Below are 14,872 nucleotides of genomic sequence, written 5' to 3' on the forward strand. Positions count from 1 at the left end.
GCCTAGCCTTGCTTGACTTTAGAACATTTAAGGTACTACAGAAAACAATCCAAAACCAGGGAATCATCTAATTCAAGCATGTCCTAATACACGTTGGATCATACAGTAGTCTTCAGTGTTGAGTGTTGAATTTTTTTCTATGGTACTTTTAACTGGACTATGGAATAACTCCTAGCCCAAGCCAATAAAACCAAATGCAGGCTTAATTTAACCATAATAGTTAAAATATATTATGGTGTTATTTGGGATGTTGGCTATAACAACCAACTTACACCCATTGGCCAGGACAAAATGACTAGGAAATTAGGTAATGTTAGCCATGTAATACACCAAAATCAAAATATCTTTCTGAGCAAAAATACAATATGAAGGTAATGGGACAGAAAAATATGAGTCATATCTACAACTGTCTATGACCCGTAAGTTCTGCCCTGTTATCAGCAATTCTTTACACAGTTTGAGAACCCTTCTTTTTCACTTAAAGAATAAATCAAATCAAAACAAAATAGCCATGGGTGGCAGCAGAGCCAATTATTGCCACAACCACAATATATATTTTTGGTCTTATCACAACTGATGATATTATGCTGCCCTGGCCATTTTTTTTGTACATTTATTCCTTGAGACAGTCCTACTGTACAATATCACTGTTGGGACTTAATCTTGACTAGGTTAAGCTAAGGCCACTTTAAAGGGCAAAGGCATGTCATGGGAAAAACACATGGGCTGTCGTCTCTGTTGACCTCTTGTTTTGAAAATGTTGTTATGCTGGTCCACTAGCTTAATACTTTTTGAGTCACTGACATGGAAAAACTATGTAGACCAAGAGTTGTTATTTGCATACTTGTTCTGACTCAACCAAGTTTACACTTTTGCAGTGTGAAAACGCAACGTGGGTTAACATGCATTGTAATAAGGCAGCTCCTTTATTTGAAATGTTTTTTTTTGCAAGCAATGCACCACAACACATTGGGGTCGATTTACTGAAGGCAAGTAGACTGTGCACTTTTCAAAGTGCAGTTGCACTCTGCAAGAGCAGTTGCTCCAGAGCTTAGTAAATGATCGGCAGCTCTGTTGACTTTCATCATCCAATCATATGCAAGCAAAAATGCACTTTTTTATTTTTATTTTCCTTGCATGTGATTGGGTATTCTTTGCCAAGTAAAGCTTCCCCCCCCCCCCGTTTACTAAGCTCTGGAGCAATTGCACTAGCAAGTAAGTTGCCTTTAGTAAATCAACCCCATTATGTTGCGCTACCATACATTAAAAAGAGCTGGAACTCAGCTGTGTTGTTTTAAAGTGTGGTTCCACCCAAATTTTGAACAATATCTGTATGTATTCTCTTCCTTGCCTAGATGCTGACATGCCGTTTAAAAAAATTTAAATCGCCGTAATTACCTTTTATTTTTCTATTCTTCTTTGCACTTCCTGGTTCTCCTCCCGTGGGAGTAGGCGTGTTTCTAGCCTCTCCCAGACTCCTGGGAGCTAGTCTCAGGCTTCCCAGGATGCCACTGAGCATGTGCGGGAACGAGCGGTGAATGCTGGGAGCACAGCATTCACCACATCCAGGAAATAAATGCTTGTGGGCTTCAAATGCCCACAATGAAGATGGAAACCACCTGCAGTGAATAATATAAGTTATTCTTTCCGACGAAATCTGACACAGGCGGACATATTACACACAATATGTGAGTATGTAATGCTGAGAAGAAAAGTTTGTGAATGAACTAAAAAAAAAAAAAAAACGATAGATAGGTGGACCCCCGCTTTAAGGTTCTATTTATCAATGGCATCACCTAAGATTCACACAACCTTTACCCAAAATGTATCAATTTTTCTAATTGAATCTTATGTAAAAAATGGGTGAATCTTGGATAAACATTGTATAAATCCTGGGTGAAAATGTTGATAAATTGATCAATTATTTTGCTGGGGTGTCTTTTAAAGTAAACTGCCCCGTATTTAACTAATGTGTGAAGGTTTCCTATAACTCTGTTAAAAACACTAATGCCTTGAATGCTCCAAAAGTGACAGAGCATGTCAATTTAAAAAATAGTGCAATACTGGTTAAGTCTGCTAATATTAAACCCAGTACACATTATTACAAAATTTAATGAAAATATCCATAATTGAAACGATCGTTTGATTTTGTTTATTAGTATATTGTTTTTAAGAGCTGATGTCAACTGTCAAGACAAAAATTTCTGAACGGGCATGCTGGAAATTTTTTTCTTAGCAGAACAACCGATTTTTGTTTAATTAGTACAGTATTCATCCTTAAAAAAATCAAATGAGAAAGACTGCACATGTTTGGAAACAATGATCTACCCTGTAACATAGCTACATACGCAATAAGTCTTCCCCTGACATTTGAGAATTTTCATTCTATTAATGGCATTCTCAATTTCAGCATGGTACGAACATTCGAGTGAACTCAAAGGATTGTTTGTTCGATTTTCTGATAATGTGTACTAGGCTTTACACATTGTTATACAACACTTTTTGTCCACTAGCTCTAAGGATATTACACATACTGAGTATATAGATATGCTGCCACTACATTTTCAGGAGTCATTTCTCCAACTGATGGAAATTGGAAGAACAACTAAAAAAAATACAAGCTGTGCTTTGTTTCCTTTTGATACCATAGATACTAGTTTAGATACATGGCATCTGATAAGAAATGATGTGAACATCTTATACCTTTTTTAGGAACTGTTCTTGATGACCTGTCTAGAGACAACACCTGTGTCCTAGTCAGCGACTGCCCTTGTTTTTTCAATGGACAAATCTACAGCCCTGGAGAAAATATTCGTACTGACTGCAGCGTTTGGTGAGCAAGCAAGCTATACAAAGAACATTTCCCCATCCATTGTGTAATAATGGTTCATTCTGAGTCGACATCTTTCACTAAGACAGTTACACAATTGGAGCAGATGTTGGCCCTGTGACATGCTTTATGATCTGTGTTACACATTGTTTCACTTGGCAAAAAGATCAGGTTGTTATAGCCACACTTTTAGTCAGGCTCATGTAGGTATGTGAACATTCAGAGGACATTTATGAATTCTTTTGCACAGCAAGGCAATTCTAAAGAGGAGCAAATCCTCCTCGCTGTGGGACTCCCCCGCCATCAGAATACACTAATCAATGCTGCAGCCCATTGGCTGCATGGGCTGATTGAATGCTGGTTTTCCAGCAGGACATTTCTACAAAAGCCAGTCTAACAACCGGCTTCTCTTAAACAGAAATTTGTTTGGTTCCTGCTGAACCAGCCAAATTTTGATCCATGTATGGCCAGCTTTACAGTCTAAGTGCTAAATTGCTCCTTTGCCTGCTCCAAACTTATACTGTGGCTGAATGAAATCTGAAAACGATCAAACTTTGCAGGACAGCAATGATTTTTTGCTCACATAAATTGCAATACATGTTTAAGCTGGCCAACTCCATCAAAGTAATCCTTCTCTGGCAAGTCCCTATTCTGCTCTGCAAATGTAAATGCTCCAGTGGATTTAGTGCCAATATTAGGTAAATAGACAGAAGTTGTAGGAGAGCTACAGGTTCAGATCTGGTCAGTGACCTGCACTGCAATAGAGAAGATATACCCACCAGGTGCGAAAGAGTTGTAACTACATGTTAACACAAAAAAGTCCTGATAAACCCTCTGCACATTGTTATATACCTTTTCTAGCAAACTTTGCACACAAACAGAAATTTTTTTTGTTCACATACATTAAAAAATGTAAACTTAAGCTGGCCAACTGCGTCAAAATAACCCCTTTCTCGCCAGTCCCTACTTTGCTCTGCAAAATTCAAAATGCAAGTCCTGCAAATGAGATCTGACCCTGACCACTTCTTATGTATGCATTGGACAGTTGGCTGTCCAATAATTCAGACACAAGGGTAGCAAATACACTGTAAACCTTGTCAGGCAAACATGAACCATTTTAGATGAATATGCCGCATTATCATTTGCATCCAGCAGCTGTGGTTCTAGGTTCTTTTGCATGTGTACCTGTCTATTCTAAGCTGCTCTGTTGAACAAAAGCCTGGTTACTGAGCTCAGTAGCAAAAGCCCAAATTGAAATTTATAAAACAACTAAAAATTCAAGTGGTAGTAAACTCTGCATATTGAGTTTTACCTACAGGTATGCTTATAATAAAGCTTACCTGTAGGCAAAATTAATATCTTCTAAACATACACTGTTTAGGATATATTCCAGCAAGCAACAGCCAGTGACGTCACTGGCGCATGCACTCTGAAGGAACGGCTTACTGTGCCTTTCCTTCAGAGCTGTGTGCTGTGCCGAAACTCACGTACACACGCAACCATGAACCTGGAAGGAAGACCGGGTAAAGATGGAAGGCTCTGCAGCAGTGACAGTGCACCGCTGGAGGGCTTCGTTTCAAGGTAAGTCTTTCATAATGTGCTAGTATACGGCGCATTATGATATTGTCTTGCAGGAGGGAACTTTTTTTTCCAAGAGTTTATTACCACTTTTACTATCCTGCATGTTTCACTTCTAATTTTTTTAGATTTTTCTACCAGTATGATTAAGAGATTGATGATGTCATGGACAAGGAGTTAGCAGTTGCTATCAAACCAGATGCCTGAGGCTCCAACACTCCAGGAACTGTTAAAATTTCTGACAGAGTGGCAGTAATTGTAACTCTGCTTAGACAGATCAAATTGCTGCAGCAGATATTGCTAATGTCAGCAGGTACTGTACAGATTGCGAGCATGTGTTTATCAGATTGGGAAAAATGTAGAGGCAATGGGGTTGATTTACTAAAGGCAAATCCACTTTGCACTACAAGTGCACTTGGAAGTGCAGTAGCTGTAGATCTGAGAGGAAGATCTTAAATGATTGGAAGCTCTGCTGATTTTATCATACAATCATGTACAAGCAAAAATGCTGTTTTTTATTTTCCTTGCATGTCCCCCTCAGATCTACAGCGACTGCACTTCCAAGTGCACTTGCAGTGCAAAGTGGATATTCCTTTAGTAAATCAACCCCAATGTCTCTTTAATTCTCTATTACATCAGTACCATGAGTGCAATCTGTATTTAACTGTTTTTGTGTTGTTTGCACACATGTTTAAAAAAATCATTTTAGCCCTGAAGATTGCATAAAACCCTCAAAACATTTTATATATTTTCTAAAAGAAGACATCCTAGACAATAAAATGGTGATAGTTCCAATTTTTTATGTTACACGATATTAGTGCAAAAGTCTAGGAAACACAAAATTTCAGTAAACAATACACTAAAGTAAATTTTAGAACACACAAATGCAATAGATTACCCAATTTTTTGGTAAAATATAAAAGATGAGGTTGTGCCGAGTAAATAGATAACCAACGTCAAGACCTAAAATTGCGTGTGCCTTTGAAATGGCGACAAACTTTAGTACCCTATATTCTGCATGGATAACACTTTAAAGGCCCCTACAGGTCATCAGTTTAGCTTTAAGCAGGAGCTCTGCTGTTAGAATTATTGCTGTCACTCTGGAGTGTGCAATATGTCACAATCGACATTTTCATGCATAGACACCCTCGACACTCACATTTACTTTCGAACGTGTGTGTATGTGGGGGTGGAAAGGCCTCAACATTTGGGGGGGGGGGATTTATGTGCTTAGGTGTAACTTTACTTTTTTTTTTTTACTTTTTTTTCATCACATAGAGGACAAAAAGTGATGATTTTTTGGTGACAGGTTCTCTTTAATGAGACACCAGGAGTCTAAAAGACCCACTACTCTCACCTATGCCGTGGAAAGTGATACGGGGACCCATGCACCCTGCTCTGCACTCAATGGAGCACCAAGTTGCAGAAGGATGGGCACAGCTGACTTCAGCTTCCAGCTGAATATTGCCTTGTCCTTCCCAAACTGTCCTTCCTGAACTTGGTATGGCTTGGCCCCTTCAGCTGACTCTTCTCCTGTGATCCAAAAGGGTTGTATACCCAAAACATATGACCGTACTTCTCCAGATTATAATAGTAGGGGGTCTCAGTTTAAAGTATCTGTAACGGATCCTATCCCACACTCCGCTGAGTGCTTCCGCCAGTAATACCCCTTCCTCCAGTCTGACCATCAGAGAAATATATCAATTATAGCTGCATTGAATACAAGGCTAGCCGGTAATAGCTTGTATGAATCTTAAATGATTTATTGGACAGAATACAGCCTTTTTATACACTTTTTAACACAAGGGGTTAGACAACAAGGTAGGGCTGACTCATGGCTATTCCCATCCCCCCCCCCCCCCCCCCCCAGCAATAACTTAGCTGACAACTATATAATTATCATGTTAATTAACACAGCACTTAAGGCAGCCCAGGTGACCAGACTGTACGGCTCCGGAGGCCAATGTGGCCAGCTCTTTCAATGATCATGTATTGTTCAGAATTAAACAAACTAAGAATAGTCTTTGGGCAAATCCAAGAAAACAGTCTCTCAAAAATGTAACAAAAACAGGAATATAGAAATAACAGGGTGAATGTGGGCAGAAAAGGTCCCTGCAGCCAGTGTCCATGACAGTAGGCATGAACTTTTTTTTTCCATTTTGGATAGCGTATGGTCAGGGGAGATGACTGTTTTTTCCTATCCTGTACCCACAACAGAAAGTGAGTTGGAAATCTCTCCAAACTGTGAGAAATTTCCTCTTAAACAGTTGTCACTGGATCAGGTGTTCCCATTAAAAAAGTTACCTTCTATTCCTGTTTTGGTGACAACTTATTATTTTGGATTCTCAAATATGTACAACATAGGTGCATGTGTTTTTCAGGGTTGATGTTGTTACTTTATGCTCATTTCAATACTAATAACAATTCCTTAGGATCAAAAAAAAAGTTGATTCTCCCTCAGAATTAGTCTCAGTGAAAGCAGTCACCAGGGCAAATAGGAAAAGTAAATCAGCAGTGAAAACCTGTCAGAGGTTCTAATCTTTCAAAGTATGGAAATATAAAAAAATATACAGCTCTATATATGGCTGCATTGGTCCTTTAAGCATAATACACAGTACCAGTTTTTATGAAGGTGAGTCACTGGGCTGGGAAATAAGAGCTGTCCTGCAAATACGCAAATGACAATAAAAAGGACCACACCAAGAGATGGCAAATAGAGCTGGCCAAATAATTCTAATTGCTGCGTAATTTGCTGCTTTGTCTAGTAGCAGTCACCATGGCAGCTTATCCGTACATTTCACAATCAATCATTACACAAAAACCTACTTATCTGTGTCACATAAGAGTCTACTGTGACAACTTGTAAAAAGTATCCTAATCTCCCCATTTACATGGCAAGTGTGAGTTATGGGCAACTACCATGTGAATTCCAATAAATGTTTATTATTAGGTTTCAAAACTTAATACGTCTGTCTGTGAAATGTTCCCATCATAGTCAATTACCCACGATTGTCTATTGAGAAATGTAAGAGCAATTCCTTTTACATCAGATCAGCATAGAAACACGTCTCCAATCTCCATATATTTTCAAAGAAAGGAAATAATTGGTTAGGTTCACGTGGCATGTATAGAAGTGTCACCATCGCCTTTCAAGCAACAGATCAGGAAAAGAAATATAGGGGCTGCCAGTGCCGACCTCTTTCTGCAAATACTGGTTGCCTGGCTGTCTCGCCATCAGTAATTTGTAAAGGGCCTGGATCAAGAATGCAGCAAGTGAAGTTAGAGGGAAGTCATAAATTCCCTGTACTTGTTCTTGGTTAGGCCACATTCACACTTCAGTTTGGGCCTGACACTGATTGCATAGGAGAACCGCAGGGGTTCCTGGCCATTAGCTGTGGCTGAGGCAGCCCCATTGAAAGCAATGAAAGGCTGCTGGTTCCCACAGCTAATCAAGGCTGGTCGCATGTAATTGCTCATGCAGTGACCACCTGTGAATGATCGGCCATGGACACGGATAGTCATTCACAGGTGATTGTTGCATGAGCGATTACTTGGAAGCTGCCATAATTAGCTGTGGAATCCGGCAGCCTCCCATTGATTTTAATGAGTTGCCTCCCACAGCTTATCGCCAGGAACGCACACTAGGGTTCTCACATGTAATCGGTGTGTGGGGAGGTGCAAACAGCACGGTAAACATTCCAATAATTCACAACAAACCCGGTGGGATGGCGCCCAACTGGGAACACTCACAGAATGCAACAGCAGTATGTAGTGGAGCAGGTCTCAGATGTGCCGACAGCATCTGTATTGAAGGGCGGAATGTGGCCACTCTCCCTGTCAGACGTTGACCTGTCTCTATACTACCCACCCGCGAAATGCATGGCAAGCCTGGGGGCCAGAGTCTTAAATAGACCCTGCCTGACCAAGATGACTTTTCTATTTAGAATGTGACTGTTTTTTGGAGTAAATAAGCTGTACAACTATGCCTATTGTTTTGTACACCTGCAATGTATTTAGCTAATAAAAAAATAATAAACTAAAAGTTTAATTAGATCACGATTTGTTGAACTAACATATATAAAATATAATTGCACATTAATTCATTGCCTTTTGTTTTCTCTAGCCAATGTAATGCAGGGCAGTGGAGCTGCACAAACACTCCTTGTCCCGGAAGATGTGCTATAGAAGGTGGCTCAGTGATCACAACATTTGACACTAACTCATACCGGTTTCATGGAATTTGTACTTATGTCCTGGTCTCGGTAAGACTATCAGTAAAAGAAAAAAAAAGTATCTTTTCTAGCCATGTTTTATACATTGATTTTCCTTGTAGTAAGACTCAATTGAACAGGCATCATACTTTAGGCTTTGTCCAAAGCAAAGTGACCTATATCCTAAAGATTGTCATAGAGTTTATGAGAGATCAATATTTTCTTTTGTATGTATTTATTGTTTTTTCCACATAAGGCCCTTTTCACACCAGTAGACCGATCAGGTCCGCCTGGCCTTTTTTCAGGAGGACCTGATCGGATCACCCATTGTTCTCTATGAGGCGGTGGATGTCCTCTGACACCTGGACACATGTTCGTTGACACCCGGCGGCATCCAATCCGGTCCGCTAAAAACAGGCAGATGGGGATATGTTCCCCATCCATCTGGGAGATTGGATCGGATGACAGTCCGATGGAAATGGACAGGCAGTAGGAAACAGCGGACAGATTCCCAGTTGTGCAGGCGTATCCACTTGGTGGAGTCTGCCAGTCTGAAAGGGGCCTAAAGGATTACAGACCTTTGAATCAAAAATTTAATCAAGGCATAATGAGCGCACGTTTACAGAATACGTTGCCCGAAAGTATAGGAAACAAAATATCTATCTAACATAAAACACCAAAAACCCCATTCCACAATTTCCTGGGCAGCACAGTGGTGTAGTGGGTAGCACTCTCGCCTAGCAGTAAAAGGGTCGCTGGTTCGCACCCCAACCACGACACTACCTGCCTGGAGTTTGCATGTTCTCCCTGTGCCTGCGTGGGTTTCCTCCCACACTCCAAAGACATGCTGGTAGGTTAATTGGCTTCTGTCTAAACTGGCCCTAGTATATGAATATGAGTTAGGGACCTTAGATTGTAATGCTCCTTGAGGGTAGGGACCGATGTGAATGTGCAATATATATGTAAAATGCTGTGTAAATTGGCAGCACTATGTAAGTACCTTAAATAATAATAATAATTTCCCAAAGTCTGAGTGGAAAAACTCACTAATAATTTTCAGTGATGTGCATAATCAAACATTTAAAAAAAAGGAAACAATGGTCTATGATTCAAACCACATGTATAGATACAACAATCAATAGTTAAGAGAGAGAGAAATAAAGAAGTAGAGTGAGTAAAATAAGATACAAGAATGGATCAATAGATTTCTTCTCCCACGTGGGATCCCAATGCTCTGCCGCCATTACCTTGTTGGCCTGTAGATTGCAAATATCGTAACCTAGGCTTCCAGATCTTTTTAAATCTGGTTTGCTTGTCCTGAAGAATGCTGACTAGCTTCTCATGGAGCAAAATCCAAGAGAGTTTGTTTTTGATGCTGGCTATATGGACAACTGGAGTGTCATTTTTGCTGCTAAAAACATATATAACATTAGTGTCTGGGCATGTCTAGGAATGTAGGCAATCAGTTCATTAAAAAGCCCTGTCCTGCTGTTTTTAGGTACGTCATTAACTTTAGTGAGATCCAATTTTTCTTCAGTTTTATTACCTAGGTCACATTAAAGTGGATGTAAACTCGATTCCTGAAATTTGACCTGGGCACGTATATCTATTGTGTTTTCTTATCTCTCTCCAAAGCACTAAGTCCCATGACTTTCTGCTGTTTCTTTGCTCTGTTATCAGTATGATAACTTCTAACAAGTTCTCCGACAACCGAGATAAAACCAGCCTGAAATTTGTGTCGTGGGAGGTTTTGCTATAAATAGATTAGCAGAGAACTTGTCTTGTCACAGCACAGCTCTGCATATTCTTTTCTTCCTCTACGTATGTGAAGGGGGTGTGTGTGCCTTTTCTCCAATTAGCTGTCTTGGCTGTATGCCAAGAATCCACTCCCATAGCTGAACAGGAAGAGAAAATCTCTAACATGATGTGCACTTTCTAAAGGATATATAAAGTTGAAGACAGCAGATATATGTAAAACGTATGTAGGGCGATTTGTTTCCTCCCTGTGTATTATCTGAGGCTGTTCACTTCACTGGGTATAGGAGAGGGTTTACATCCACTTGAAGGAGTTATAACTGCAGAAAAAAATAACAAAAACAACATAGCACTTCAATGAAAGTGAAAAAGTAGGAATAAAAAAAACGTTGTCTTTGTGACATTGCTTTTCAAAAGACATGGGTTAGCTAGAAGTTTACATTATATTTGCTATATTTATTGTATTTATCTTGTAGAATGAATCTATACTGTAGCCATGATTTTTGTGATAGCCCTGTTCCTTATAGGTAATATGTTTAAGAAAGACTACAATATGTTTTTTAACATGTATCTTAAATAACATTTATTCATGTTTATTTTCATGCACAGAGCCCCAATTTCCCTGAAGGTGGCACCATAATGGGAACATTTGAAAAGTGCGGTGTGAGCTCATCCGAAACCTGTTTCACAAGTATTATCTACTTAACGTCAAATGTGAGTTTCTTCAGTCATTAAAATCTACAGTTGTATATGCCATTACAATCTACAATCAAATATGTTGGTGGTATAGAAATAAATATTTCTACTAGGTCTGCATTCCTTGATGTTGAAATGGTGGGTATTGAGGAGCGTCTGGTACAAAAGTTCATATCACTCAGAGGTCTTAATCAATCGACTAAGAGTGTCAAACACAGCCAGGCCTCCCCCCTGCTCAGAGCTTCAAACAATGACAGACCGATGAAGTAGAACTATGGCCATCCAGGGCATGAGGAAACAATAAAGGAAGATTTGGCTAAATTTAAGGAAAGTAAAGAGTTTTTTTTTTTTTTACTTTATGAGGGTTTTGCACCACATGACTGAAACTTGGATCTGCTTAGACTTAGATCATACATGACCTTTAGATACAATTCTGTAGGCAGTGCAAAGTGCTATAGCCCAAATTAAAAAAATATCAATCATCTTTTACCAGATTTGACAGCACAAAGCTGTATCCTGGATAATGTAAGCGCCTGAACTTTTCCCGTCATCACATTTTTGAACCACTTTCCTCAGTAACCTCAAAAGTTTTTTCAGCCTATAGCTGCCAGGAGTCTGGTCACATCTCTTTAGCCTACTGTTGGCTTTCTAATGGAAGGAATTACAGCTGCCCAATCACTTCCGCACAAGTTTAAAGGGGTCATCATTCACAGTTAGGTCTAAACTGATGACCTGTAAGGGCTTTTAAAGCGTTGACTATAGACAATATTGAGTACTAATGTTTCTCAACATTTCACAGGCACCTACAGTTTTGAGGCTTGACATGTTTGGTACTCAACACAACCTTACCTGATATATTTTACCAGAAAAGGGTAATATATTGTGTTTATGTGCACTAAAATTAACTTTAGTTTATTTTTATTCTCCAGGGTCTCTGCTTTCAGAAAATGTATACGGTTTCGGTGGTTGAACTAATCTTCAGGCCTTAAAGCTGCTGAAGTTTAGTACATATCTTTTTGGCATAGAGCACCATACACATTAGTTATGTGTAATGGTGTGTATCCCATTACCTGTAGGTGGCTGCTTCTGATAAAAGTATTCCCCTCGCTGCCTGTTCGGAACCATCAAATGCTGTGCTGAGTGCCATTCCCCCTTGATTTTACATGTAGTTCTCTTCATGTTCTTCATGGTTCTTCAAATTTTTTATGTGAATAAAGGCATTTGGATCTCAGTTTGATGTGCAGCCATCCAGATTTTCCTTTCATTATTGCTGTGCTGAGTGGTTGTCTTCTAGACGCTGCTACTGAGAAAAGTTTCACCACTCGCCTGCCCCTACTTCCCTCTCTGCTATTCACAAAACTCATATTACTACTCTCCCATAATGCATCATATTCTGTGAATAAATGGATGAGATCCTGGCAGAGGGGGGCAGATGAGCATTGAGGACAAGATTTTTAGCAGAAGCAGCCATCTGTGGTAATGGGATACACACCATTACACATAACTAATGTTTATGATGCTGTATCCCGCAAAGAAATATATTACACTTGAAATCACTTGACAGTATGTTCTATGCAAGTTTTCATTGAGCAAATTTTTTTTGGAATTTCTTTATATATTACTTGGTACTTTTACATAGAGAGTAGATACTTGGTGGTTGTTATATTGCATGCCACTGCAGTGAATGGGAAAGAAATAATAATAATTAAATCCCTCTTCACTTCCTTCACTACAGGGTGCAATAACATTGTCTAAGAGTGATCAAATCTCAGTAGATGGTCAAATAACCCAGCTACCTTTTATTTCGGGTGAGTGCTACTATTGTGACTATTTAGCCAACCCCTGTCTATGGAAGGAGCATATAAAAAGGCTCTTTCCTTATATGCAGTACAGAACAGCTCAAACAGACTGAACTCTGCACATCAGCCTAGCTAACATTGTCACTGTCCTAAGAGAATTCTTCATAAGCCCCTCTCAAAATAGAGCATACAATACAGATATTTTTGTCCTACCCACTCTAGTGGATTCTGCACAAGAATGTAAAGAGAATTCAGTTAGGTGGGCGACAGCAGTGATGACCTATGGCTGTTCTGGATGTAGGAGTCAGCAGTAAAGACCTATGATTAAACCCTGCCCCTCTTTACACAAAATAAAAGCATTTTGTTTTGGACTTAGTGCTATTTAATTAGAGATCAACTTTGCCTATGTACTGTACATACTTTTCACTTAGATATGTCATTAGGATAGTACTTAGTACTTAATTATTAACTAATGCAGCGCTACCCTGGTAGGTGCTGTGCATTAACATGGGCCTCTGTTCTTTGCCTGGACCTCCACTAGAACGTCAACCCCTTTGACACACTAGGTTGAGTGTATAGAGCATGCAATATCACAGAAAATCACTAAATGTAATACCCAGGGATAGGCACGGACCAAGGCTGTGGCGGACATTTTTCAAAGTATAGACCTTAGTAAAGGACACCAAGGTACATTTCAAATTAAAACCATTAAAAAACACTCTGTCTACTCTCTGGCCATAGATCCCCCTTTAGAGAAGGGTCCCCATAGGTCCCCCTTTAGAGCAGGGTGTACATAGATCCCCCTTTAGAGCAGGGTCCCCATAATACCCCCCTTTGAGTAGGCCAGGGTCCACATAGATCCCCCTTAGAGCAGGGTCCCCATAATACCACCTTTAGAACAGGCCAGGGTCCCCATAGATCCACCTTTATAGCAGGATCCATATAGATCCCCTTTAGAGCAGGCCAGGGTCTCCATAGATCCCCTTTAGAGCAGGATCCCCATAGATCCCCTTTTAGAGCAGACAGGGTCCTCACAGATCCGATTCTTCTAGTGGAGCTATAGGAATAGAACGCATACACGACTCATGAGGAAGCTGGGGGCCGGGGCACTGAGACCAGGCACAGGCAAGTCTATAGTAGAAAGTTCCATTCTCCCCCTCTGAAGGTCAGGGCCTGGGGGCGGGGCAAGCACCTGATTGGTTGATAGGACTCGGGCGGTCATACCAACCAGTGGGTAGCGGCAGAGAAGGTGGCTCAGTGGATGCTGTGACTGTCAGACAGCATATTCATCTGTCCTGCACCCTGCAAGGACCACTCACGGACACCAGTGTCCGTGTACAGACACCTTGCTGATCCCTGGTAATACCTGGTAAACAGTAATAATACCATGTTCAAGAAAACAGGCACATGAAACAAGCATGAAAATGGATTAACAAAGGTAAAAAAATTTAGCATGCAGTGATTAGTTGTAAGGACTAGGCATATGATGATACTTGGCATTTAGATCAGCATGGTGGTAAAAATGGTGCTGCATAACATCAGTATCTCAGTAGAAAGTGAAAGTAAACTAATTTAATAGAGGAAAATGTCTCCTTCTTCATGTTTCTGTAGTCCAGCACCTGGCTACATTAACAATAAATCCTAGCATTACATTTTATAATTACAGAAAGTGTACTTTCTATTCTTATAGATAATGTATTCGTCATAAGACAGTCTTCCACAACCATCATCCTGCATACAACATTTGGTCTGGAGATCGTGGTGCAGAGAATTCCTGTTTTCAGTGCTTATATTAAAGTGAACAGAGGTTTCTTTGGAAACACCAAAGGTAATACAAACAAGGGAGAAATTAGATTGTCTAGGATTTCATCTCATACCGTAAGTACTACAAAGCTCACAGAAGGAGGGGACAAGACCAACATACTGGGTGTAAAGTAAAGCAACTACCTCAACTATGGGTGATTAGGTGAAGGTGAAAATTTGGCTATTGGGTTTAGTTGTTT

At 39.9% G+C, this 14,872-nt stretch overlaps 1 protein-coding gene across 4 annotated transcripts in view; it reads left to right on the forward strand.

Moving 5' to 3' along the window:
- LOC141112213 (uncharacterized) overlaps window positions 1-14,872 on the forward strand; it is a 189,119-nt gene that overhangs the window by 24,680 nt on the left and 149,567 nt on the right. For all 4 annotated transcript variants that reach the window (XM_073604812.1, XM_073604813.1, XM_073604814.1 and 1 more), the window contains exons 13-17: window positions 2,713-2,833; window positions 8,532-8,670; window positions 10,984-11,088; window positions 12,806-12,878; window positions 14,560-14,697. In XM_073604812.1, the coding sequence (XP_073460913.1) occupies window positions 2,713-2,833; window positions 8,532-8,670; window positions 10,984-11,088; window positions 12,806-12,878; window positions 14,560-14,697 (576 nt within the window). The remainder of the gene's footprint in view (window positions 1-2,712; window positions 2,834-8,531; window positions 8,671-10,983; window positions 11,089-12,805; window positions 12,879-14,559; window positions 14,698-14,872) is intronic.

Source organism: Aquarana catesbeiana, linkage group LG11, assembly GCF_042186555.1.
Source record: "Aquarana catesbeiana isolate 2022-GZ linkage group LG11, ASM4218655v1, whole genome shotgun sequence".
NCBI classification, from domain to species: domain Eukaryota; kingdom Metazoa; phylum Chordata; class Amphibia; order Anura; family Ranidae; genus Aquarana; species Aquarana catesbeiana.